At 36.8% G+C, this 27,102-nt stretch overlaps 1 protein-coding gene across 1 annotated transcript; it reads right to left on the bottom strand.

The window, feature by feature from the left end:
* Positions 1-6: 6 nt before the first annotated feature.
* Est-Q (Esterase Q) lies at positions 7-26,273 on the bottom strand. The gene is made up of 11 exons (XM_089631114.1): positions 26,060-26,273; positions 12,799-12,945; positions 10,224-10,380; positions 8,090-8,268; positions 7,422-7,628; positions 6,608-6,776; positions 1,981-2,070; positions 1,774-1,889; positions 1,103-1,351; positions 939-1,017; positions 7-640 (listed from the first exon to the last, which is right to left on the bottom strand). Exons 1-11 carry the CDS (start codon positions 26,240-26,242, stop codon positions 540-542), a joined length of 1,677 nt encoding a protein of 558 aa, XP_089487240.1. The 5' UTR covers positions 26,243-26,273; the 3' UTR covers positions 7-539.
* Between the last annotated feature and the right edge of the window lie 829 nt (positions 26,274-27,102).

A 27,102-nucleotide genomic window follows, 5' to 3' on the forward strand; every position in this document is an offset into this window, starting at 1 on the left:
AAGTGCCATGTAAGGTCGGTAAATACTATGTACAATTTGGGTGACAAAGAATGGATAATATGACGAAGGAAAGAAGTTATACAATTTAAAACATTATCTTTTCTATTTTTCTTTCTTGGTCCATTTCATAACTACCTGTGTATTTTATTTATTTATTTAAAAGCATTGCAATATAATTACAGAAGGCTAATCAATTGTATCTCCCTCGAAAATTAACGTAAATTTTAGTATTTATTAAATACCTAATAGTAAATATACACAGTTAGAAAAAAAATAACCTGCAAATACTTGGTGGTGGTTGTGTTTAAATATTATATTTTTATTGACCCGTTCGCAGATTCTGCCCGAATCAATTGCGAATAATATCATTTTAGGGACTTAAATGACATGCATCAATTCCGATATATCTAAAATCATTTACAAAAGACCTAAAGGCTTACTTTTATATATAAATAATTATCATGTGTTTTTCATTTTACACATTAATCACATTGGCTGCACCGGTACAATATAAACACAATTACTAGTGTTTAAATTAATTAAGAAGATATATCGTTTGTGGCAGCAGAATACTCATTTTCTACAAAATCTTGGTCCAGGTATCCCTTTGTGTTGATGTGATAGTAGGGTCCATTCCTTCCTAAAAGGGGTTCTTATATTAATATAAAGTTCAGTGGTTAGCTACATAGAAATATCTTTATAATGGCCAGGCCGTGCTGTTTTTTGATATAATATTGAATTTTTAGGTAAATCATTGCAAAATATTGTAAAAGATCCTAAAATCTCCTCAAATACTGTCGAAGTCGCCAAAAATACTGTCAAAATGCACATATGGACAAACTATTTGATGGGCTAAAGGGCAACTCTCCCATAATAAACTCACAGTGAAGAAAATTGGTATACGATCAATGCGTTAAAACTAGGTAGAATAAAGTTACCTGTCCTCAATGGCTCCCATGTATCAGATCCTGGAGAACTTGGTATCCCATTGATAGCAAAACTGGTCCAAAAGTCCACCTAATAAATTTTGAATGTTATAAAATATTATTTTATTTATTAGACGCGCAGATTGAAATAAAATATGTAAAAGAGCTTTGTTTACCATCATTTCGGCTATTCTTGTGTCATTGTCGTTTAATGGCGTGGGGTAGTGATAAGGAAACAGATAAAGCAGATCATTGGAATGGTGAACACCTCCATCGAAAGGATATTTCGATGTATCCCCTCCATAGCCGAACCTAGTGTACTGTCCTCTGTAGTCAAAAGTGTACAAAAAGGTTGGCACATTGTACTGAGAGTTCAACTTTGCGTGTTTCAATGATGGGGCTTTGAAAACCGGCATTCCAGCGATCTGAAAACATTATAGTAGATCTGCTTTACTTGTTCATCTTATGTGCCTTTCAAATACAAGAATACTTTCGATTCACGCATTCAGAACGCGCTGCATTGATGGTATCCATATCCATACAACCATACGAGCCCTCAAGCTACCCGAATTTTCTGTGTGCCCAAAAGGCCATAAGGTGTACACTTCGTTTGTACTGTTCCTATGTGGTTACAAACACTTCCATCTCATATTGGTTACAAACACCGTCCTCTCATATTGGCAATGTCTGTACAAAGACTCTAAGGCTTGACGTATAACGTGTTTCATATTTGTACACTAAGATAAGAAGCACGTAAAAAAGCTGGATTTATATATATTTAAGGACACACTTACTATCCCTTTAATTTTTATAATATCTAAATAAGTTAGTAAATTTAAAAAATCACATCAGTAAGTCCTGCAGCTACATCTGCGAAAGTTAGATCCCTCTCATCGTCAAAAATTTTCTTGAAGAACTTATTTTCAAGGACATCGTAGAACGCACCGGTGACATCCTGATATCCTGTAAATGGTTTCATATGTATACAAAAGATTACAATTAAACATTTTACTTAAATAGCTCCAATATATTTAAAAGTCGAACTAAAACTTACCTAACAATTTCGACACATCACTGGTAAGATTGTTCTTTAGGTAATAAGAATCATTTACCAATCCATATGCTTCCAAGCTGTCGTATATTACTGAAAAGAATATTAATAATAATAATAATAATAATAATAATAATATTTTCCAGGATGTGGGGAGGTTAGTGCAATCCCACACGTCCCATATAAATATACATATATAGATTTACATTGTATAATACATATAATAGATTTACTAATAAGGACAACTATGCAGGGTGTGGTCTTGAGTGCGCTTGGGCCCAGCGCTCACTCAGGAGTGGCGCTTGGTGCTGGTAGGCTGCGGTCACCAACTTGTTGGCGGAGGCCATTAGCCGCATCCTGGCTCCAGTGACCCGGTGTCTCATCAGGCCGGCAAATCCATGCAGTCCTAGTTCCGTGAACATCGTCGATGCGCTGCTGTATCGTCGGTATCCAAATATTATTCTACAGGCGTCATTGTATTGAATTCGGAGTCGTTCCATCGAGCAAGTTCGGTAGTGACACCATGTCTCACACGTATACAGGCCAGTACAGAATGCGTTGAATAGTATTTTTTTAACGGTATTGCTGCATTTGCAAAATCTGCGGGCAATCATATTGGACACTATGCTTAGGCTTCTCCTTTGTCGTTCGATATCGCCATCGTCCGATAGGTCTTCATTAATAATGTGCCCCAAGTATTTCACGTTCGAACATGTTTTTATTTTTGCCTCGTTAAGGTATACGGGGAGCATCTTACTTGTATCTTGTCTTTTTCCGTGGTGGAACGCAATCAATTCCGTCTTCTTCGGGTTGTACATCATATTATGCGGTTTTCCATATTCTTCACAAATGTTTAGGAGTAATCTTAATCCCTTGATCGACGGAGCTAGGAGTATCATGTCGTCCGCGTAGCTTATATGATTTATACATATACTGTTAACACGACAGCCCGCTCTGATATCCAGGCGACCTGATAACTCGTCCATGTATACATTAAATAGAATGGGGGACATGCACCCTCCTTGCCTTACTCCTGACCGCAAATATATCGGCTGGGAGTATGTACTTGCCCACCGTACAACATTTTCCTGCTGGGAGTGCCATCGGGATAGTATGTTTATAAATAAGGTAGGTATATTCCTAGCTTTCAATTTATCCCATAATGTCTTATGACAGACCCTATCGAAGGCTTTACTTAGGTCTAAGAAGCACCCGTATACGGTAGTTTTTCGTTTCTTGTAGAATTCTATTATTTGCTTTGCAGTATATATTGCCATATTAGTGGATGATCTACATTTAAATCCCATCTGGTTATCTTTAGACATAAGTTTATCATGTATCTCATTTAGTATTACCCTTTCAAATAATCTTGCAGTTATAGTTGCTAAAGATATTGGCCGGTAATTGCTGGAGTTAGTCATGTCAGGCTGTCCCGATTTCAGGATTGGAGTTATAATCGTTTTCGTCATTGCACCCGGTATATGGTTGTGTTTAAGTATTGCGTTGAACAGTATGTTTAGTAGTTTGGGTATGTATCTACCTCCGTATTTAATGTGTTCAATACTAAGATTATCATGTCCCGGAGACTTACCAGCCTTGGTGCCTGTTATGGCCTTCATTATACTACTTTCAGATAAGTAAACGTTTTGTCCATCATATTCCACAATATCAGGGACAGACAGTACTTCATTTCCGGAAATATCTGCAAAGGTTCTTCTAAAAGTATTAGCAATTTCCTCCGTGTTTGTGGACCCATCAATTTGGCTGGCGATTCGATTTTTTGGTTTGATCAGGTTGTTGCTTTTCTTCCAGAATTGGGCAAACTGCTTTGTGTCAAGTGATTTTACGATATCATCCATTTTTGTTTGTTCAGAAGAGCTTTGGCATTGTTTAAGAGCTATTTTGAACTCCTTCCTTTTTCGTTTTCTTTCATCCGCAATGGGACCATGTAATGGTCTCCCATTCTTAATCCACTCCATCAACGCCGATCTGGAATTTTCGTAGTGTTCCTTAACTTGTTGATTCCACCCAGCAATTTCACGATGTGTTTTTGGATTGCTTTGATCGTTTTCCCGATGAAATACGGTATTGGCAGCCCTACTTAAGGCTTCAACGATGTCTGTGTATATATTTTCGATGTTTTGTATATGGTCGCATCTGTCACATATAGAATCCGAATTACAAATGGATTCGGAGTGTCTTTGATAGATCACACTAAGTAATGCTTCTGCTACAGACGTATATTCACTGATTTTCTTATTATTATTCCTTCTCCATATTATGTTATTAGGCTGTTGTGGAATATTAAAAATAGTTGCAGGTAATTTTTCAGCAGCGATTACGCAAGATGTCGGCCTGTGATCGGACCAGTCGGTATCATAGTGTATTTTTATATTATCTATTTTGTTCTTAAGACTATTAGTGCATATACAGTGATCGAGCCAGGAAGTGGTATTGTGTGCATCGCTAATATATGTATATGTGTCATTCGGTAGTCTTTCAATATCGATACAATTGTAGTTATTTTCGGTGTTGAAATGAGAGAGTTCTTTCCCGAATATGGAGGATGGGTGAGCGTTGAAATCTCCCATCACAATGGTTTCAGAGTGTTCGTTATCTTGAATGATCGTATGTATTTTGGAAAGGTAGTTGGTGAAGTCGGTAAGGTTGTCCGCGTGACATACCGGCATGTAGACAGTCAGTATGCTTATCGTCCCTCCGTTGGTGGTTATCTGAATACCAGCGATGCGGTCATCTCCACACGGTATTATTGAAGCTTGCAGCTCGTTCCTCCAAAGTACTGCGACTCCTCCGTAGGGTCGGCCTCGTAGCGGTCCGTTTGATAAATCTACAGCAGAAGTACCCCATCCCTGGAAGTTTGGATGAATTTTAGATAGATTCGATGTTTCGTTTTGTAATAGCCACGTTTCTTGCAAAAGTATTACATCGTAGATATCGCACATATCTATAACGAAGTTGACGTTTCGTTTAAAACTTTGCAGTTTATTGAAAATATCTTAATTTTGTTCTTTTCCATTGTATTTTTTTTCAATAAATTTTCGGAAAACAGTACCAGTCGGCCAAAATTCTTTGTTCATGTAGGTTTTGAAATCAGTATTCGGTATAGTCAACTTGAAAGATCCAAACTGCGTGGGATTTCGTTGTATTATTTTTTCTATTTGGATATTACTTCCTTTTATTTTACAATTGATAAAGTTTCGAATATTGTCCTCAGTTACACTATTGTCGAACCTCGACACATAGAGCGTTGTTTTTAACTCAGCTATCTTGAGGGAGTTCTCCATCGCTGTTCCAGTTGCAATAATATTTCTCGATCTTCTTAGTTTTCTTGTAACGGTTTTATAACCATCCGTATTAAAATTAGTTGTCTCTGGTTTAAATGTATTTTTGTGAGATTGTGTGCGTGCAACTTTGGCTGGTTCACCCATACCCGGTTGATGTACCTGTGATGTCTGTAGTATGACTTGTTGCTGTTGTGTGAGAGAGCTAGACGCCGCTACTTTATTCCATGATTGAGGAGAGTGCATGACAGGTGGGGCAGCTAATGCGAGGGGCGCGGGCGGGGTTATCACATTACTGCAGTGCGCATTGTTGTCCAAATGAAATTCATTAGTTGGCGACCGTGAGTTTGAGCGGTTCTTATCTATGGCTACCGGTATGGTGACCTTCAATGTGTTCAAGGACGGCGATGTGTTTTCGTCTTGATTTGGAATACGGTTATGTTTATTTATTTTCAGTTCATTCCTTAGGAGAGCCATTTCAGAGCGCAATACTTCCAGATCACTTCGTTTGGACATTTGTGACTGAATTGTGGTTAATTCACCCTTTAATGCCGTGATATCTTTTAGGAAACAAGTGACATCTACGTGATCGAAATTGACAGGCGGTAGTTTGTGTAGATTCTGAGCCACAAATGTAGGTAGAGCTTCATTCTCTGTTTCTTTCAGTATTTTAATGATATCATATAAATTCTTAGACTTCCTACCTTCGCCTTTCCTCATAATCTTGCGTTCAACTGTTTCACTGCACAGAATGTCTTTCGCAGCCTCCACTTCGTCTTCTGAGAAACGATTGGAGCATATTTGAACCGCGGTTAGTTCGTCTAAGACATCGATTTTGTTTTGAAGAAACGTTAGAAGTTCATTAATAATTAATTTATCACTTTTTTTCGTAATATTCATATTTTTTTCGTAAGCGACGGCAGCGTATGCAATTCGATCCTGCGCACGAGCAGTTCCGATCCTGCGCACGAGCAGACTGAGCTATTAAGATATTAAGAGATATTAAGTTTCTACTACATTCGAGTGGCAGACATACATATATAGGGACAAGGGTGGCATCAGAATTCCAACAAATTGGAAGACAGGTTAAGCTTTTTATGCCAGTTAGAAGTTACAGTGTAAATAGAGTAGCACAAATCTGTACTCGATATTTGCTATACCTTTTGATTTTAAAAAAATATTCAGTTTAGCATTTTGACTTAAAATCCAAATTTAAGGTGTCGTATGAAAAATTCCCCGCGGCTGAAGTTTTTCCACGGTCAAAAGTCTCTGCCACGCCTTTATAACAAGGTACTAATTTAAAGTATTTACTCATAATGGTTTCTTACATGTAACGAGGTAGGAACCATCGTATTTTGTATTTCCAACCATCATTGGAACTGTGTGGATCTTCCCCTCCCTCGCAAGGTCATTTGGTAATCTGTCTAGGAACTTCACGTTTCCAGCTTTTTGAACAACTGCCCGCCCAAGCTTAGAAAGTTGTGATGGATTTTTTGACTGAAATTAAAAAAACAGTATTTATTACCCGGAGATCAGCATACCTTTGTTTCAGAGAATTTTAACAGTTCTGTCAAACAACTAGCCTGTAATGATATAATAACAGAACATGAATAGGAACCTCACAGAACCCGATAATGAACGTTTAAATTTGATGAATTATTCAAATTATTTGAAACAACCCATCCTAATAATTAATTTATTAATTCAAAGGAATGCTCAGGGACGTACAATTTTATTTTATGTTACATAAATCGTAATTAACAACTTTTACTTTTTTTAGTAATAATAATAATAAGTAGCAATTATCTAGTAAAAAAATAATCACGGTCAATTAGCACGGTCAACAGAAAACCGCTTGATATCCTAATTCGTTGAAGAGCATTCTTGGATAGGAAAAACAAACATTTGCTGTCTTGACTAACTGAATCCACGGCAATTACTGCCAGCGTTTGATTGGTAAAAGCGCCAAGAATTGGTAAAACTGAAAACAATTGAGGGAATGTCAAAAGCTGTACCCCAGGGCCTAGAAGGCCTATTCTGAAGGTGAAATCATTATTTGCATTTTGGCATAATGATTCAATAGGAATGAAAAACGTTTCATCATCGAGTGTGTTTTAAATAGATTTTTAATGGTATACTCACAAGTAAAGATTGAATTGCAAAGTAATATTCTTGAACAGTTGCATTTCTAAAATGACCTTCAAGTACATTTGTGTCAACTTCCTCTGTTGTATTCGTCAACTCGTGAAATAATGCTTTGGCGAAATCTTTCGGGTTTTCGTCAATCACCCAATTGCCAAAGGCTGTACCAGACTGCATGATCGCCTTTTGGATCAGTCCTTCTTCTACCTAAATTAATAAACAGCTAAAAACGGCAGTAATCTTGTTGCATTGTTTTCAAAACATCTCCAAAAATCGATTTGACTTCTTGAATTTCTAACGTTTTCATAATATGTCACAGTATTTTCAAATCAATTTTATCAGTGCACCTCTTTCATTAATTTAACGGTTCCAAAGTTAGTTTTCTGATAGAATCGAACTTTTAAAGTGCAATAAAATTTACTATATATAATATCCACTCCACATTTACAATGTACTTTCCCGTTCATTATGGTTTTTTCTTCATTTTTAAAAGGTTCCTAAGCTTCTAAAAAACATTTCGAATAATTTTGACGCCAGGGTCTTCCGGTATATCTGTGAAGGCATAGTGAGAAAGATAAGCTAGGATGACTTTGAAGTTTGATGCTGCTAAACAGTTTAACAGTTGGTGGCCATTGATTTTGTAAAATTAAAAATGAGATAATCATTACCATTGGACTCATAAGCAGGAGAGAAATGGACGCTCCTCCAGCGCTCTGTCCAAATACTGTAATTTGCTTACTGTCACCTCCAAAGCTCTCAATATTCTGTTTCACCCATTTGAGTGCTAGGACTTGGTCCATGAATCCCATATTTCCGGCAATGCCATCAGTCTCCAAAGACATGAAACCTGTAATCAATATGATATACTTAAAAATTAATTATGAATCGCATATTTCCCACATTATTTAAATTTAAATAATGGGCTGAAACTCCCCAAAATCAGAGAATTTTGACAAAACTCATTGCCGAGGAAAATAAAAGGTAGAAGAAAAATTGCTGAATTTGATAGATTCTGGATATCAAGATCGAACACTTAATGTATATGAGTATTAGGTAACCGAAGTGCTTTGGATTATTATTAGAGTACTAGTGCAGACCCAAAAGATCACGAGATATCTGAACTTTTGGAAATGAGTTCCAATTTTTAAAACGACGTTTGTAAAAAAAAGTGGGTGTGTCAAGCCTACGCAAGACAGAAGTGAAACTTCTAGTTTCAGCTGATGCTTGGCGTGGCGCAGTTCGCTGGTGTCTGAGAGAGAGGAAAGAAGAGAAGAGAGAGAACGTTCGTGAGCGGCTCCCCCACCTCAACAAGGTTTCACTTCAAAAATGCCACAGCCGAGAATCGAACCTCGCTTAACTGATTGAAAGCCAACCACGCTGAGCACCAACTGTAAGCAAAGCCGCATAAATTGATTATATTATGTAGGTTCTGAAAATATGAGAGCTTGTTATGTTTTATAATGTTACCTACATCACACCCAAAATATAATATATTTTTAAAAATAATGTACAATGTACAGAAATAGAATCCCACACAAGATCGCGTAGTGCGCTCTAGCGAACGGATATTTTATCAGAGGGAGATAGTTTTAATTTTTTTTTCTGTAAATTATTACATATTATCAAAATAAATAAATTAATTAAATAAATGTAATACAATTATCATAATATACGGATTAGATAATAATTTTAATCCAACACAATAACGCAAAGCGCGCTCTAGCGGAGTAATGTTTTATCACAGTGAGATAAGTGTTTTTATTATTTTGCAATATTATTTTCTTTTAAAAAATGTTCTGACCTACTAAAAAATAAGATATTGAATGAAAAAGGCGTTAAAAACAAAAAAATAATGTGCGATGGCCGAGAATCGAACTCGGATCAACTGCTTGGAAGGCAACTATGCTGACCATTACACCACCAACGCCAGTTGTCGGGATGAGCTAAGAAGCATTTATATGTTACTTCAAAACTTTGACTAGATCAAATGAACTTTAATCGGTGGTGGGGGTACCCGCATTTTCGTTTCGGTCATGAGTCGGTTTTACTCCGGTCCTCGAAATTGCATGACGCGCGTAAAGAAGTTTCACTTCAATAATGTTATTTTTTATTGTTATATCATACGATATTTTTAATTTCCAAAATGACATTTAAATTCAAAGAAAATCTGAGTTATAGAATACATTGTGCCAGTGTTACGCAGGAAAGACGCAAAATAAAAATTAGTATTTGTTACGATTCCTTAACAACAAGCACGCATTTAAACCAATTATTTACATACAACTCTATCAAACGATTGCCTATCCAAGAACTGACTATTCCTTTATTTACATACATACCCACAACTCAATCAAACAGTTGCATATCCATGCACTGACTATTCTTTATGTTACTCACATTTTGTTAATGCTGTCTCCGTCCACCGGTCAGATGTATTTGATCATTTAACTAAACAAAAGTTCCTAAAAATAGTGTATCTACGTTTGAAAGTGTATGCAGAAATTAGTGAACAGTATAAAATAAAATAAAACAAAAGGCGTATATAATTCTTAAGTTTTAAGGTAGTTTTAGACAAAAAAAAATTGTATGGGAAAATGAACATTGGAATTTCGAAAAAAGTTAATTATATTTTTTATTTTTATGAATCACCTACCGAAGCCCGGACAACCTGTATAATTAAGGGTTGATGTACGCCACCCAGTAGAAAATTATCACATTTGATTTATTTTACATATCTAAGCAATTCTCGACACCCTGAATGATGGTTTGAAATGAAATGATCAAAAAATGAAAGTTACAAACCAAGGGGTCCCAGGCGGTATTGTATTACGACAAACACAATATCCTTTTCCATTAGATAATTTGGAGGAAAATAAGTGGTTGATCCTTCGTAGAAACCTCCTCCGTGAATATACACCATGACGGGAAGAAGAGCAACCTCATCGACGGACTCTGAAATCTTAAAATTTTAAAATTAAATATATCTTTACTAACCACAATAATATTTAAATAGCTACAATGCAAATGGGTACAGTAAATAACAGCAGCGGGTCAGCGCTCGCTCGAACACATCTTCGATGCTGGGAATTGACATTTTTTGCGTGTACTGTACCAAAAACGCACTACCCGGAGAGTAAAATACTTAAAGAAAAACGTCTATGGACAAGTCATGCACCTAACCAATGGACCTAACACAATATAAATTAACTTTCGATATGTAAAATAGTATAATAAAAATAATTTGTAAATTACGTAACTTTCTTGAACTAAACAAACCGTTCAGTATTGTTTGGCACGAGGGGATGTAATGGACTGTCCCCGAGGTATTTGAAAATTACTTTATAAGTTTTTTTTTGAAAATTACATTTCTAATTACAACGAGGATTGTATGGTTTACGAGAAAGAAACGTGAAGAAAGTACTCAAATGCCTGAAGGGACATCTCGGATTGTCCCCAACTGTGCGCAAGGTTCTGCGTACTAAGAAAATCACCAAAGGATGAATTTCGTCGGCTGGTTGCTAGTCACTAGTCGCCTTCATTCTTTTAGACTTTATATTACATTGCTGCAAATGCTAATTTGCTGTTATATTTGTAGAATTCATTCATTTTGGTGTAGACATCGACTGTTTTTTTTTCTTTTGGAGGGTTTCGGCAACATCTGGCGGGATTGTCCACCTGTAACGAACCGCCAATGGCAAATAGATAACATAATGGCTCTACCAAGTTCCAGCAATAAAAACAGTTATAATTTTAAAAGCCTCTCAAAAAGACAGATGTGATAAAGTAAGCATAAACGAAAACATACATCCATAACGTTATTACACCCAGTATCTACTGCTGGTCATAATGTTTTTTTGCATTTACTATATAGTTTTGATTTATTTTTCTTCATGTGCTAGCTACAATGGGAGGTGACGACACATTTCATAAATGCATTTGGTGGACATGACGACACATTTCGTCACAGCGATGTTTACTATTGTTTACTACGATATTTACAATGTGTTGTAAATATCGTAGTAAACATCGCTGTGACGAAATGTGTCGTCATGTCCACCAAATGCATTTATGAAATGTGTCGTCACCTCCCATTGTAGCTAGCACATGAAGAAAAATAAATCAAACCTATATAGTAAATGCAAAAAAACATTATGACCAGCAGTAGATACTGGGTGTAATAACGTTATGGATGTATATACGAATATATTATATTCGTCACTGCGATGTTTACCATAGGCGTGGCGAAATAACCCGTAATCTTATAGATATAATTACTGGGTTCAAGAAAAAACTAAATTCCTCAGTTAACAGGTTAAAGGGGTTTTTCTGGCTTATCTGTCTAGAAATGCAGTTTTGGCAATATAATATATGAATTTTGATCAACTTTTAATCAAGGGCACAATTCCAATTTTTTTGGCAAGCAACTCGGGTAAAGTTTTCTAAAAGTAGTTGTAAAAGATACCACTTAAATAAATGGATTCCTTCATATTTAGCGTTTACTGAAGATCAGCGGCCAAACATAACAGCATGAGCTAGTTTCATTGCCAAAAAGTGAAGCATTTTTTTATTTTATTTTTATGTGACACCTCACAAGAGCGTCCCTGCCTGTACAGTGTACAGACAGGGGAACTATGTCGCCACCCGGTTGGGCGGCGTTGTGAGGCGGAATAAGGTAGGGGCTGTAGGAAGGGATTTGTTAATGCGGGCCTTGAAGAGGCTCGGATTATAGGAGGGAGGAAAAACAGATGCCGGTACGTTCCACATACGAGCCGACTTACACGAAAACGAGTCGTAACAACGGCCCGTTCTCATGAAGCCAACTTCAACCGTAAACGGGTGTTCAGCTCGTGTCCGTCAAGTTTCGCGCACGTGTACCGGTGCATCAGGAATCAATGCTGCTAGCTCCTTGGAGCAGGCTCCATTGAAATACCTGTAGAACATACACACATGCCTACATTGCGTCTATGCATTAGAGAAGGCAATCGGTCTGTTAACAACGGATTGTCAATCAGACGGATCGCTCTCCTTTGCACAGATTCAAGCAGGTTTATTAAGTATTTATGGGCACCAGCCCAAAGGTGGCTCCCAAATTCAATAGTTGGGCGGACTTGAGACTTGTACAGGGTCAGCAGCTGGTCACTGTTGAAGAATCTCCTAGCCCTGTACAAGACGCCCAACTTCTTGCAGGCCTGATTTACTCGGGTTTCTATGGATCCCCGATACTTAAGCATAATTCCTTTGACCAAAGCATTGTCGATTTCTTGTCATAGCTTCGTGATTAATCTGTAGTCACCCGAGAACTTCATTTCAGACTTTCGATTTATTGATTTCATAAATAATTACAAATAGTTCATAGAAAAAGATGATGGGAACATACGGTTGGAGTGAAAACGTTTAAGAATAGGCAGTCTTCGAGGTCTTCTTCAGGATTCGTCACATTTTGGTATTTCAGCAACTCTGGACAATTCCTTCCTGGTGATGTGGCATCATAAAGGCCAACCCATGGTTCTGCTTGTACGGGAGGCTAGAATATTTTAATGTTTTTTTATAAACCGACACACAAGTACCTACCGATATCATATCTTTTAAATAAGTGAAATTTTTAATTTGAACAAAGAGTTTCTCTCTTGAACCACAAATATCGAAGAGAGTTTAAAATATTTATATTATTTAGCCCGCCTGAAAAGTAAGAATGAACATCTTCATTCAAGTTAAATTAGATTTCGTAGATTAGCTTATTTGTGCAATTACACTTGTTAGTTATTCGAGCGGTCGAAAGCGTTGGGTTCCTACCCAGGCATCAAGAGTTCAAACCTGATCCTAGCTTAGATCTCCGTCATTGCAAAAAGGTATATTTTCAGCTTATAATTATTATAGTAAGATGATTTCAACTGTTGTCAGTTAATTCTTAACCCAGAAATGTTCGTCTTCTCAAAAAATGTTTCATCGTTGATTAAATTAATTGGTAGTGTTTTTATTAGAAAACCAGATTTCTGATGGGATACGATTTGAGATTTTCACTTTCAAAAGTAATATAGTGATTACTATTTTTTGATCATAATAGTGATCATCATCAGGTAAATGATGGACACTGTAATGCTATCCGAAACGTTGGCCAAAGGTGGAGAAAATATTAATTACATATTTCTACTGTTTATTTACGCGTGTGTGATCAGTGTTCCGTTGTGTTCAGCCATAATTATATCCGTTGTATTCAGACATAATGTAATTACGGCTGTGTTATCAGTATTCCGTTGTGTTCAGCCATAATTTATTTACGCGTGTGTGATCAGTATTCCGTTGGTTCAGACATAATGTATTTACGCGTGTGTGATCAGAATTCAGTTGTGTTCAGACATAATGTATTTACTCGTGTGTGATCAGAATTCGGTTGTGTTCAGACATAGTGTATTTACGCGTGTGCGATCAGTATTCCATTGTGTTATAACCCTTATTCATTCCTTAAAAAAACTTTCAGTTTATATATATATATATATATATATATATATATATATATATATATATATAAACTGAAAGTTTTTTTAAGGAATGAATAAGGGTTATAACACAATGGAATACTGATCGCACACGCGTAAATACACTATGTCTGAACACAACCGAATTCTGATCTATATATATATATAGACTTAGACCTTACTCGCCAAAAATAAACTTTAAAAATTATTGTAAGAATCCAATCTTCACATTCAAAATATCATCCCCTAAAAAACAAAGTATTCTTACTGTAGTACATACTTTTAAAGATAGATGTATTTAATAACATATATTTTTTGGTTTGACTGAGGATTGAACCTTTCTCCCCAATGGGTGGAGTCAACCGCGCAAAACAACGTTAGGACCGACATTTATTTCGTGTATTATGTGCTGTAATGTCATCCGATATCAGAAAAATGGGTATATTTCCGCGTGTGTATGCGTGATTGCCATCAAAAGTTGATAGAATGCATTGTCATCGACAAATCTGCAGAGTCTTAGCTCGATCGGATATCTGGAAGTAATTTCCACTTCCAAGATTTGCATTCTTTCACGAAAACAAAATGGAAATTCAAATATATGTTTAAAAAAGTACATTCGAAGACTACGGAGTACCAGCCACGAAGCGCAGTGACATGTACGCAACAACCGACCGCACCACTATGGCGTGTCAAAAGCAGAAACTAAACAGGTATGCAAAATGACGTAGACGTCATATTCAAATGACTCTATTCTACAAAAACAATGTGTATGTATGCGCAAGGGACGACTCGTTTGTGTCAATATTAATAAAGGTCGTGCCTTTTGGCAATACTACAAAATGTAGCAATAAGTGCATCTGTTGGTACATCTATCAATTAGTACAACTTTACTAACGAAATAATTATATTATTATCTTAATATTTCCTTCTTTCAAAATATTACTTCGGTTATTTGATGTTTTTGGATAATCCCTACCAACTCCGGTTGTAGCAGGTTAATTATTCTCAGTGGAAACTTACTCAAAGGTGTTGTCTGGGGTAATTTTTAGAAAATACCAAATTATTCACTGTTTTCTACCCTGATAACAAACTCTGTACACTCCACTATTACCGTGATTATCAAGCCCGGCCCTAAGCCAAACGGCGCCTGTAGCTTAGAGGAACAATAGGTAATCTAAGGCTTATAGCAGGTAATTACTGACGATTAAACTAAATACTAAAACTTGCAACACTTTGTAATACGATTGAAAATATGTACTTTCATGCAACGACGACAGTTGAAGTATTTTGACAAACTTTGTGTTCATATAATGCGGTACTAAATATATTTACTAATAATTATTAGTGTATCTAATCTTTTACGATAATATTAACAACTCTCAAACGTAAACGAGAAACAGAAAAATTAGAAAAAGATTCCGTCGCATCTAGAAATTGAACCCAGGACCTCAGTCTTGCTAAGACTTTGCAAGGAGCAAGTTTCACGTTCACGTGAAATCATTCACTCCAATGATTAAAAAAATTACAATTTGGAGGTTCACTGTCATTCATATCTTCGGCTTCATAGAGGTGTACATTTTAATTATTCTGTGATTAACTTCTAGATTTGAATATAAAGAGTGGTGTTTTAACTTTATAATACCCTTTAGACCACAGCGAAATACTACGATTGGTATGAGCAGTGGCGACTCTTCTATGGAGGTCTTTTGGTCAATGACCTTCCAAACTATGCAATAGTATTAAAATAAAAAAAGGATTTACGAGTAAAAAACTACCCGATTATTAATTTAGTTTGATATTCGTGCATATTCGTACGGTAATAGCGGGTTCCAGTGCCATCTAGCGTCCAAATGAGAAGGTACTGTATGTATTGTATAGAAATAAATAAATAAATAAAAAATAAAAGTATTTAGCTCCTAGCTAATTTGCTAGTAGCCAAATTTAGCGATATATTGAGTTGTGCAAGGAACTTTGCCAACTGTGCTTCCATTGGATCTCTGTAATTAACATGATTGGAAGAACAACATTTATGCCATCTAATCCACGCTGCCTTATAAAAAGCTAGCGTTGAAGTTCGCCAGCTGGTCCTTAAAATCTCTTGTTTTCTATCGGACCATGCTTGCAATGCATCATCCCAGCCACTTGTTGCTCCAGTTGAAGTATTTGAGGTAGATGAGAGATTGTGGTGGTATCTATTAGCATCTCTGGTATATACTTGATCTTTTGAAGAAGGCTGAAGCCTCTCTATTACATGTCTGGTAGCCAGTATACTTTCGTTCACTTGGGAGCCATCAGCATATTAAGTTCCTGTGGAGTTCTTTAGATGAGCCAGCACTTGGGGAATTAGACAAGGAGGCGGAAACACCTACGCCAGAGGAAAGCGTCTAGGTCTGCTGAAAGCATTGTGAAATACCGCCACTTTGTCATTCCTGCATATGGAAACATATTGCTCCACTGCCTGAACTGTCAAAGGGGCAAACAGGTCCGTAATGGGTCTGCCGCATTTGTAAAATATTTGTTCTGTTGCAGGAGGTAAAAGGTGCCCCTCTGGAAGTCGCGTTCCTTGGGAAAAGTGGTCCACAAAGCCATTTTACCGACGTAGTAAATAGTGACTTTGCAAGGTTATATTGTATTTATCCACTAGAGACAAATATGTAAAGTCAAATAAGGATTCTAGGATTTCGTCCCTTCTTTGTTCCTCAAATAAGCGAGAGCTGTTCTGTTGTCCGACTGTATCAAAACTGTAGAACTTCTCAATCCCTTGTTCTGGTATTTTAAGGCATTTAGTAAAGGAAACATTTTTTCAAGTTGCTGTGCCAACCCTGCTGTTCCCTGGTCCAAATATTTGTAATCGAAGTATTGTCCACCCGAACACAGCAGCCATGATCTGCTACTTCGGTCGAGAAGAGATGATAGGCATCGGGGACATGTGTAGTGGCATAAAGACCTTTACATTCTGGGCTCACCATGATATGTCTTTTACTTCAGGCTCCTTTATGAGGATTCCCGTTTGTATGTGGAGTTTCATCATGTAGTGCATTTGTAGTTACATTTCACCTAGATATTCCGCTACTTGTGTCGGCTCGCTGACGTATTTTTTCAAATAGTCCATCTTAGGTCTCGTAGTAGGTGTAAAACACAGTTTTGCTTGGACCTTAAGAGTTTCTCTGTCCTAGCGGGCCAGAAGGAAATCGTCTAGGTAAACAAAGATCCTCACATTTTGATGTCGTAAGGTTTTTGCAACACAATTGGTCAGATAGGCAATGTTTTGTGGAGCACTGTTTAAACCCTGGGGAAGGCATGACATTTTTCTTAGTATATAATCCTATGAAAACGACGTTGAGTCTCTGCGACTGGTTTTGGAAATATGCGTGCGATATGTCTATTTTTATTATCCAGTCTTGTGATTAGAGAAATTCGGAGTCTTTTTTCGTAAACATATGAGAGGAAGTCGGAGGGATCTGCATCAGTATCCTATGATTTGAAACCCCATTCCTTCAGTCGCTGCAGAGGCTGGTTGAATGAAGTAGCTCGCCGGAAGGATTTTTCAATAGTGGCATATTGCACAGACGCAGAATCGTATGCTGCATCTCAAATTTCACCTCGATCTCTTTAAAATCTGTATCGGCTAGGTGGTCCTTAATGAGCTTCTTCATTAAGGACCAATATTTTTACATTGCTCCGATATTTTTAATTAAACTGTTGAAGGCGCTCTAGCACTTCAATTCTGTCTCGAGGAGGTGCAGGCATTAAGGGATCTTTTAGAGAAATAGTGGGGCCCGGCGTTTGAAAAATACCAGGATTGTGCTACATTATTCTCTGAGGCTGCATTCTCTGCGAATTCTGCTTGGAGAGTTCAAGGAAGAAAAACTGTCTTAAAAATATTTTTAAATAAAATCTTTTGATTTACCTTAATTAGGTACTGTAAAAGTAAACTGACGGCATTTGGGAAATTTTTGATTACGTTAAATGAAAATTCGCTTTCGTTGTATGGGATGACAGCCAAAACAATTTCTGTTTATGACATTTTCTTACGTTGATATTCCTGATACCATTTGAGTGGCTAGAATTTTTACCATTTACCCTGCAAATTAGATAGGTACTATTTTGGCCGAACTCGAAAAATAAAATAAAGGTATTTAGGCATCTTTTATAAATAAAGAAATATTTTTAAAAAAGGTTAGGTTATTGTACGTTATGATAGTTTAGGTTAGGATAGAATATTTACCAACTGTCTGTATTTGGTGAACGCCGGCAATGCCTTACAACACTTTACGAGAGAGACAACATTATCCGACATTGCGTAATGATTGCGTTAAAATCTAATAAAGAAGAAAAAGAATTTATGTTTTAGTCGTGATCATGGTCGTGATATTACAAAAAATCAATTGCATGAAGATGGCGCCGCTTCATCGCGTGATTACACGCCTAGCTGTTGGCGGCAATGGTTGATTTCGCAGAGGAACGAAATCGCTCGGTAAATGGCGAGAAATTTGAACATTGAAAAAAAAGATAATAAGCCGAAATCGGATAGAAACAGAGATGCTATCTCTTGCTAAGGAATATTCTGGATAAGTAAAATTTTATATTTTATTATTAGATCGTAAAGAGTTATGTCGTATTAATAAGTATGTGGGGATGTGGTTGGGTACTTCCTCTTTCGAATGTTTCTTATGTTATTATTCACCTTTTTAAAAAAATCATTGAAATTGAAGCAACGGCATCTATATAACGTGTATTCTTCTAAAAATTCTCCGTTTTTTAAAAAAATGAGTTAAAATCTATATATAAAAAAATCACATTTAAATTTATTTGTATTTCAGTACCAGAACAGTATACCAGTCCCAGCGAGAGGTCGTACGCGACGTCATCGTTCTAGTATCTTTTTTCTTTTTCGTTTTCATAGAAGGAGAAAATTACATATTCAACTGTGATAACTACTCTAGTCCAGTCAAGTTAAACATGAAAAGGGGGTTGTGCTTGCAAAAGGTCCAGTCATTCTGAATTTTTTATATGTTGTTAGGACCTAAACCAGTATTAAAAAAAAAAATTTGCAACTTCGAAAGTGCTGTGCGAGCGGCGGTGGACCTAAAAAACCAGGAAATTTTCGGATTTTTTTCAGTTTTTGCTCAATATCTCAGTAAAGGAAGGGTCTGACCGGTGTAATTATTATACACACTTTTAAAGGAGACTGAATTTGCTATAATTTGAGACCAAAACAAGCTATATAAAGCCATTGGTTTTCAAGATACAGTTCTTCAAAAATAGGCAATTTTTTCCAAAAAGTGAAATTTTTTCGAAACGGTCACTTATTTTGTAAAATAACTTCTAAAATACGCATCCCACGTCAAATATTATGGTAAATTATGTTGTTGTAAATTTAATTAGCTTTCATTTGAAACTAGATTAATATCTGTAGACTTAAAGGTTCTCTCAAAAATGGCAGATAACCAAAAACAGTCATAAGTGGATTTTGGGTGAAATGCAAATAAACTGTTCTCACGTCTTTTTATGGTTTTATTTATCAAACAGTTTACAGATTTTTGATGAAAAAAAGAAAAGATATTACATCTATCGGGAATCACGTCATCTTCAAACATTGTTTTATATTCCTACATACCAAAATGCTTGTACAAACATAATGGTACCTACTATAAGGACAAATTACATGTACACAAAAAATAAAACTAATATAAATCATGTAGGTATTGTGTCTTGGTTGCCAAATCATATCTTTCTTTTTATCTTAGCTGGGAGAGGCGCCCAGTCTGCAGTCGGGTCATCTTCATCGTCCGAGCATTTCAGCTCCACATCCGGGACGTTAATGCAAAATTTGCCACCGCATGACTGACAGAGGACTGAGCAGTGGAGCCCAGCCTTTCTACACGAGCAGCTCCCAGAGCATCCTTTATTGCATTTACACGAAATTTTTCGCAAAAGGGCAGGAGGTGCGGGATCCATCGTGGTGGGGATGGGGGTGAGTTCTTGAGAAGACAGCTTCCACCCCCATTCAGTGGGATTCAAGTTGACTCCCCGCCACTTCTGCACTTGGAGGTAGCACCTTGCTGCATGGTGGCCTGCAGCATCTTCCGTCGGTGGAAAACGGGCGAGGTTTATGTTTGTTGAAGTGACAAACGTCTTATACCTCAGAAAATCCAAAGTATCCCTCGCGATGTCACCCCCATATAGAGCCACGAAGCACTTGATGCCTGCTTCACTCACGGCTTGTGGGGTAGAGTCTGGCCAAAGGAAGACCTCCACTTGTTCAGCAAGTGGTTCACTCTTGCTCAGAAGTGTACTGATTTTGGTCTTTCCTTGGCCAAACGGTGCTGAGGTGGTATCGCACCCGGCAAACGCGTGGGTAAATAGTACCGTTCCTGGTAATTGTCGGGAGTCCTGGTTGTTGTAGGAGGTCGTAGAGTAGTAACAGCAACCAGCTTCACCCTTCGTGCTCTTCTGAAGATAGACGTTTGTCTCTTCAGCGCCTAAACCATTGAGAAGAACGAGCAGGTCGACATCTTCTCCCACTATGACGACCCGATCGGCATCTGCTCTTTTTGATAACGCCATCATGACGATCTCTCGATCAGCATATTCTTCGGCAACAGCCACTTCTACTCCCTCCTTCTGAAAGGCGTCACAGAGAAGAGTTATAAGGCGTGTCTTATTGTTTTCATTGCCCAAAACATACCCTTGAGCAATTTGAATTACTGTGGATTCATCGAAAGTCAATTCGTAGCTGGAATGAGCTGCGTAGCGCCGGAGTCGTTCCGCTGTTTTGGTGTTTTTTTGGTAGCATCTTCGGGGTAGCCGTCAAAAACGATAGAGACGTTCTTCCCAAAGTGGTTTCGGACGTAGGTGGTATAATGCGCCAAAAGTGCTCGAACCGTGCTTTTCCGCTGCCACACGACCTTGTGCAAGAGGTAGCCAACATCCAAAGTGACGTGAGTGCTGGCATCTATCGGCGTGTGGCTGGAAAGAGGAGTGAAGGCAGAGTACAGAGTAGATTTTGTGCCCTTGCGCATCCCTTGTTCATTGAACAGAGACATCGGGAACGGGGCCAACTCATATTTGAAGTCATCCTGTAAATCCTGTTCAGATTTCTTTGCAATACACACTCGCTGAAAAATTGTGAGCGGATCCACAGCCACTCTTCTGTTTTTGTCCGGCAGTTTAACGGTTGAGGTGATCGATGCCAGCGTGGTAACTTTATTTTTCCGTTATATTACTACCTTGTCGTACATTTTCCCCACAATTTTCATTACTCCTTCCGATCCAACTCTCTGGGCTGTGTGGCAATTAATTTCAGGACCTGCCAGTAAACCACTACTGATAGAAATTAAACTGTCAGTTTTGGGAAATGGAGGGTGGAGAGCAAACCAGTTTTTTAGTTTTTCCACATCACTATTATCTCGGATGATTCGAGAAGGTCTCATGTCTACATGCTGCTCTCCAGTATGACATGATAAGCTGCAAAAACTTTCCAGTTCTTCACAAATGTTCAACATAAACACCATTCCTGTTGTCCACCTTGCCAGAACACTTTCGGAGATTCCTCTTCCTTGGGTCAACCCACCGTAGGTTTTCATGGATCGCATCAGCTTCTGCTCAATTGTTAGGTCTGACCACAACCCAGACCAAAACTTGTCAGACCGGCAAATGGTGAAGGATCCTTTTGTGAACATGTCGTATTCACTTTTATCCATCCGATCTTATAGAGCCATCATATCCTAAAGATAGAGGTGCGCGCTCTTAGCATACAAAAAATGTCAAGCTACGTGGAAAAAAGGGAGCATCTTGTGGACAGTGTACAAATGAAGGTTCCAATCACCAGCACACTCTGCCTGGATGAATAGTTTTATCAAAGTGGTCATACGAAAGTATTGGACCCACAACTGTGATGTTAGACCATTCGCTTTAATTTTCTCCAAGGCACTTTTAAATTTTGCCTTTAGTATTTGGTAGGTATCAATTTCTTCTGCTGATATAGTGAGAGACCTTTCAGTGTCTCGCAGCAATTTTTCAGTCTCGTCTCGCTCCTCAGGAGTTATGTCAACCTCATAAAAACAATGCTGGCCAGTGTGAGGTTTGCCAAAATGTGGGCTCGAACAGCTCGTGAATATGCGTGCCCATTCATATGGGTAACCATGGGTATAGGTACTAATGGGTACTTGAAATTTGAAATAGTCGTAATTATATTATAACCCTAGGATAAACTCACGAAGATTAATGGATTTACTTCACATCACAATAAAACCATAAAAAGACGCGAGAACAGTTTATTTGCATTTCACCGAAAACCCACTTATGACTGTTTTTGGTTATCTGCCATTTTTGAGAGAACCGTTTAGTCTACAGATATCAATCTAGTCTTAAATAAAAGCTTATTAAATTTACAACCACTTTATTTCATACAATATTTGACGTGAGATGCGTATTTTAGAAATTATTTTACAAAATAAGTGACCATTTCGAAAAAATTTCACTTATTGGAAAAAATTGCCTATTTTTGAAGAACTGTATCTTGAAAAACAATGGCTTTATATAGCTTGTTTTGGTTTCAAATTATAGAAAATTTAGTCTACTTTAAAAGTGTGTATATCAACTACACCGGTCAGACCCTTCCTTTACTGAGATATTGAGCAAAAACTGAAAAAAATCCGAAAATTTCCTGGTTTTTTAGGTCCACCGCCGCTCGCACAGCACTTTCGAAGTTGCAAAATTTTTTTTTTAATACTGGTTAAGGTCCTAACAACATATAAAAAATTCAGAATGACTGGACCTTTTGCAAGCACGGATGTACATCTTGACTGGACTACTCGGCAGAACTAGTGTGCATTGGTTGCAGGTTACAATGATGATAATTTACATATATTAAATATTTCATAGTGGGTACTGTGTACCTATGATACGTTTTTCTTATTCGTTCGTGGTAGTTGCATTTAGTAATTACCGGGTGACGTGTGTAGTGTAGGATAATCAAATACCAATACTTTACTATTAAAGAAGTGATGAGTAAACGTACCTACGTTAATAGGTAAGCAATTATTTATCTTATCATTTCCATGAAATTCCAAAGTATAAGTTGGTTAAAACGTTATCAAATAGGATTAACAATGTTGAATGAATTTATGATTGGATGATAAAACACAGATAATTGGAGAAATTCAGACACTTAAATGTGATTATTTAATAATAGACTTATTGAATAACCTGCCTAAATTATTTATGATTCACAAAGCCTTAAGGCTTAAAGCCGGGAGACATTATCTGTCACGGTACTCGTACGTCTACTTGTACCAAATTAAGTGAAATGTTGTGGCCAAATGGTAAGGGCGCTAAATGGTTCCGGTTTCAAAGAACCCGGATTCAAATTAGAAAAATAATGTATTTGACAACTGCCGAATTATTTTCGTGAAAATAGTTCTAGTCGGTGTGTATTGAAATTGTGTTAAAAATAAGTTTTGATTGATTGTTTAATTTCTTTACAACGCAAATTTATTAATTACAGGGAGCACGGAGTAAAATTAGTATTTGCTAATTTATTAAAAATCTTTTCAAATTATTCGTATTCTGGATAAAAACGGGATTGCAGGCCATTTCCGATATATTGGAATACGTGTTCATGCACCTGCACCATGCCTTGATAATATATAAAGACGAAATGCGAATATATTATGATTTTTATGAACATGTGTTCAGACGGTTCCATGATAACTCAACACAGTGACAATTCAACACACTTTTAAAAAGTGATATAAAGTAATTCGAAACGATGAACAATTTTTTTTTAACCTAACCTACTTAACCCAGTTAATAAAGTTTTTGTTTCATCACTTTCCATGACTTTATATAACTTTTTAAAGATGTGATGAATTATCATTGTCATGATTTATCCGGTCACCATTCATGATGGACTCTGTGAGGCTATCCGAAACGTTGGGTAAAGAAGTAGGAAGCGCAACACGGCAATATAACCCAATAATCAATCGTGATAATACTTTTGGAAGTGAAAATCTTAAATCGTATCTCGCTTTAGCCCTGTTTGGTATCCAGGTATTACTAGCTGTATCTAGCTTTTTAGCTCCCAACCTTTCTCTTCCCTATCTCCTCCCCTTATCCACTACCTTCAGCTACTCTAGTTGGGAGGTTGTCACAGACCCAAAGTAGTTGGGAGTTGGGACGCTTGTTAAGCATTAAATTTTGTTTAAACACGCTCAATGCATTATTTCGTATTTATTATTTTTGTGTTTCATTAGTAAAACTCAAATTTTATAATACAGGGTTTTCCAATAAGAGGTGTTATTTTGAATAGCCCGCTATTTCGGTAGATGTTAATTTTGAAGCTGTCATTTTTTAACATTTGACAAGTAGAAACTACGCCATTAGTAAAAATGGAACGATACACGCCTTTAACAACGCATTGAAATTATTAAAATTCACTTGAGTGAATCAAATGCAAATCATCTTGAGTGATGAGGCCCATTTCCACCTCGGTGGCTTCGTCAATAAGCAAAATTGTCGCATGTGGGACTCGAAAAACCTAAGAGATATTGTTGAAAAGCCTCTCTATCCTCAACGTGTGACTGTTTGGTGTGGTTTATGGTCCGGCGGAGTCACTGGACCTTATTGGTTGTTTTTCGAAAATGAGGCTGGAGCAACAGTTAAGGTGAATGGATTGCGCTATCGAGAGATGATTAATGATTTTTTATGGCCGGAATTGGATCGTATTGATCTGGACAACGTTTAATTTCAACAAGACGGCGCTACGTACCACACAAACAACGAAACCATTGATCTTTTACGATTGAATATCAAAATAACACCTCTTATTAGAAAACCCTGTATAATTATTAAGTTCTGCAAGTATTTTTTGGTTTTGTTATTGTTACAGCTGTTTCGGCTTTCAAGACAGTTTGAAAATGGCCTAGAAAGCCGAAACAGCTGTAACAATAGCAAAAACCAGAAAATACATGCAAAACTTATAATAATGTTATTAAATTTGATTTTCGTTAAATTTAAAAAAAAACATTATTTCGTGTCTAATCGTATGTGGAAACATTTACGTTTTCTAAACACGCCTTTTATCACCTAGTCTTACGCTCCAATGAATCTCTAAATATATCACTATTGAATATATACATTTATGTAATAACTTGTTCTTCAACGAATGTGTTGGCACGCTTTGCAGACTCGAATGAAAGAAAAATTCTATTAATAATTTATTATGATGTCTAACTTGTTCCGCTGAACTTGAATTCGTGACAAGGTGTATGTATTTCTACCTATTATCTATCACGATTACATAACTAGTACCTAAGTGTTCCAACAAATATTATTCAATTTGTTTATTTTATTTATCATACTTACCTGCACAAGAGATGCCTGGAAGTTAAGTGCAGTCTATGTCAAAATAATTCTAATGGCACCCGCAGACGACAGACTTTAGTTGAGGAGACAGTCGGAAATCTATTCCAACATTCATGGAAATTTAAAAGAAATCTCTCGTTTGCGCACGCCCATATACCATAATATCGCAAAGCAACTAAAGTCTCTCGTCTGTGAAGGCTCTAAATATCAAACATCTGTTTTTGATATTCTGTAATTTCAAAAGTCAAGCCTATTAAAAATCTTTAATTTAAGATCAAAACAAACTGACGCCAGATCCGAACATCGACTATGACAAACAATGAAGGTTTTGAAATCTAAAAAATATGTAATTCTTAAAATTAATTTGCTATTTTAGTTTGTCCCAAGAAAATCTTCGATATTCCTTCGTGTTCTGATAAGAAATATTTAAAATTGTGTTACGTTTCTACAGCTGTTTTTAATTAAAGTTTTTTTTATGCAATAATCAATAATGTGTCTAAGAAGTTACAGATAATAAATAAAAATTTTAATTCATACCAGTTAAAGAAACATTTTTTTTTGTTTTTCCTTGTTGACATAGAGAGATTTAAAATTTTCAAGTGTAGCAAACACTTTGTGGGTATACCTAATTATTATAGAGAGATTTAGTTTTAACGGTGGAAACCAGAAAATGTTGAAATAATTGGTTAGGTTAGGTTAGTTATTTTGTTCTTCTTCCTCACTTATCTTCAATGCTTTGCCATTATTCTGTTTGTCACTATTCTGTTTTGTGATGGAACAGTTTTAACTTACCGCGAATCTTTTGCTGCCTGAAGGTGCGAGGGCAAATCGTATTCCGTAGAAAGCGTGGATGTTCCTCTTGGTCCACGTCGTTTCGATCTCTGTCCCCAAAACATCTCCCAAACCTGTAACTGTCACAATCCCAGCTCGGGCCGTTGCCAAAACCGCCAATACGAGTAGAACCAACGACCTCATCGTTCTGCTGTCGTCGCTGTACTAAATACTAAACAGATAAATCGTAGTCACCGTACATCTGTAGTAAAGTGTAATTGGTACTGACCTGACTTTAGATAACGCGGAACACCGACAATTATTCTGTTTTAATGACAATCGAAGATAAAAATAATATATGTACTCATAATAATTATTGTTTTACAGGGTGGTTCAAAATGACCTTCACGGTAGTAATTTTTATTATTTTTTTAGTATAATATTCAAATTGGAAATTCGATTGACCTAAAATTGAAGGATTTCGTCTCGTAAAAGGTGGCCATTTTCTTTGTCGCAAAAATCCTGCTCCTTCAAAAGAACTTTCTATTACATTTGACATAATTGCAGACGTTGTGGCACGGATTTCATTGCGAATATTGGTTTTCAGTTGAGGAATGGTCACTGGCTCTTTAACGTAGGTTACCTATACTCGTTTTTTCAAACAGACCAAAAGAAAATTGGCCGGAACGAGGTTAAACCCGATGAACTCGACGGCCACGTAACGAACTTCAATCCACATAATATGTAGTATATTATACTGGTATATATATATATTTTTTTATTAATAATGACATTCTCTGTAAAATACCAGTATATTTATTTTTGTTTATATAGTTATAATAATCTTCACAAATTTAATTTTTCAATGCCATCTAAAACGCCCGTGACGTCACAAGGAGCCTTGTGATGTAACAAGAAGCTCAACTACATGCTCAACTCGGTAGGTACTAAACTGAGATGGACTACAGTTGTATATAATATAGTTGTTCCATTTCGTTTTGTATTACGGTGACATACATGACAAAAGCAGTGTTGAAAGGGATAACATCACACTTTAAATCTAA

This window comes from Hesperophylax consimilis, chromosome 4 (assembly GCF_061612785.1).
Source record: "Hesperophylax consimilis isolate HC1 chromosome 4, BYU_Hcon_1.0, whole genome shotgun sequence".
Taxonomy (NCBI): domain Eukaryota; kingdom Metazoa; phylum Arthropoda; class Insecta; order Trichoptera; family Limnephilidae; genus Hesperophylax; species Hesperophylax consimilis.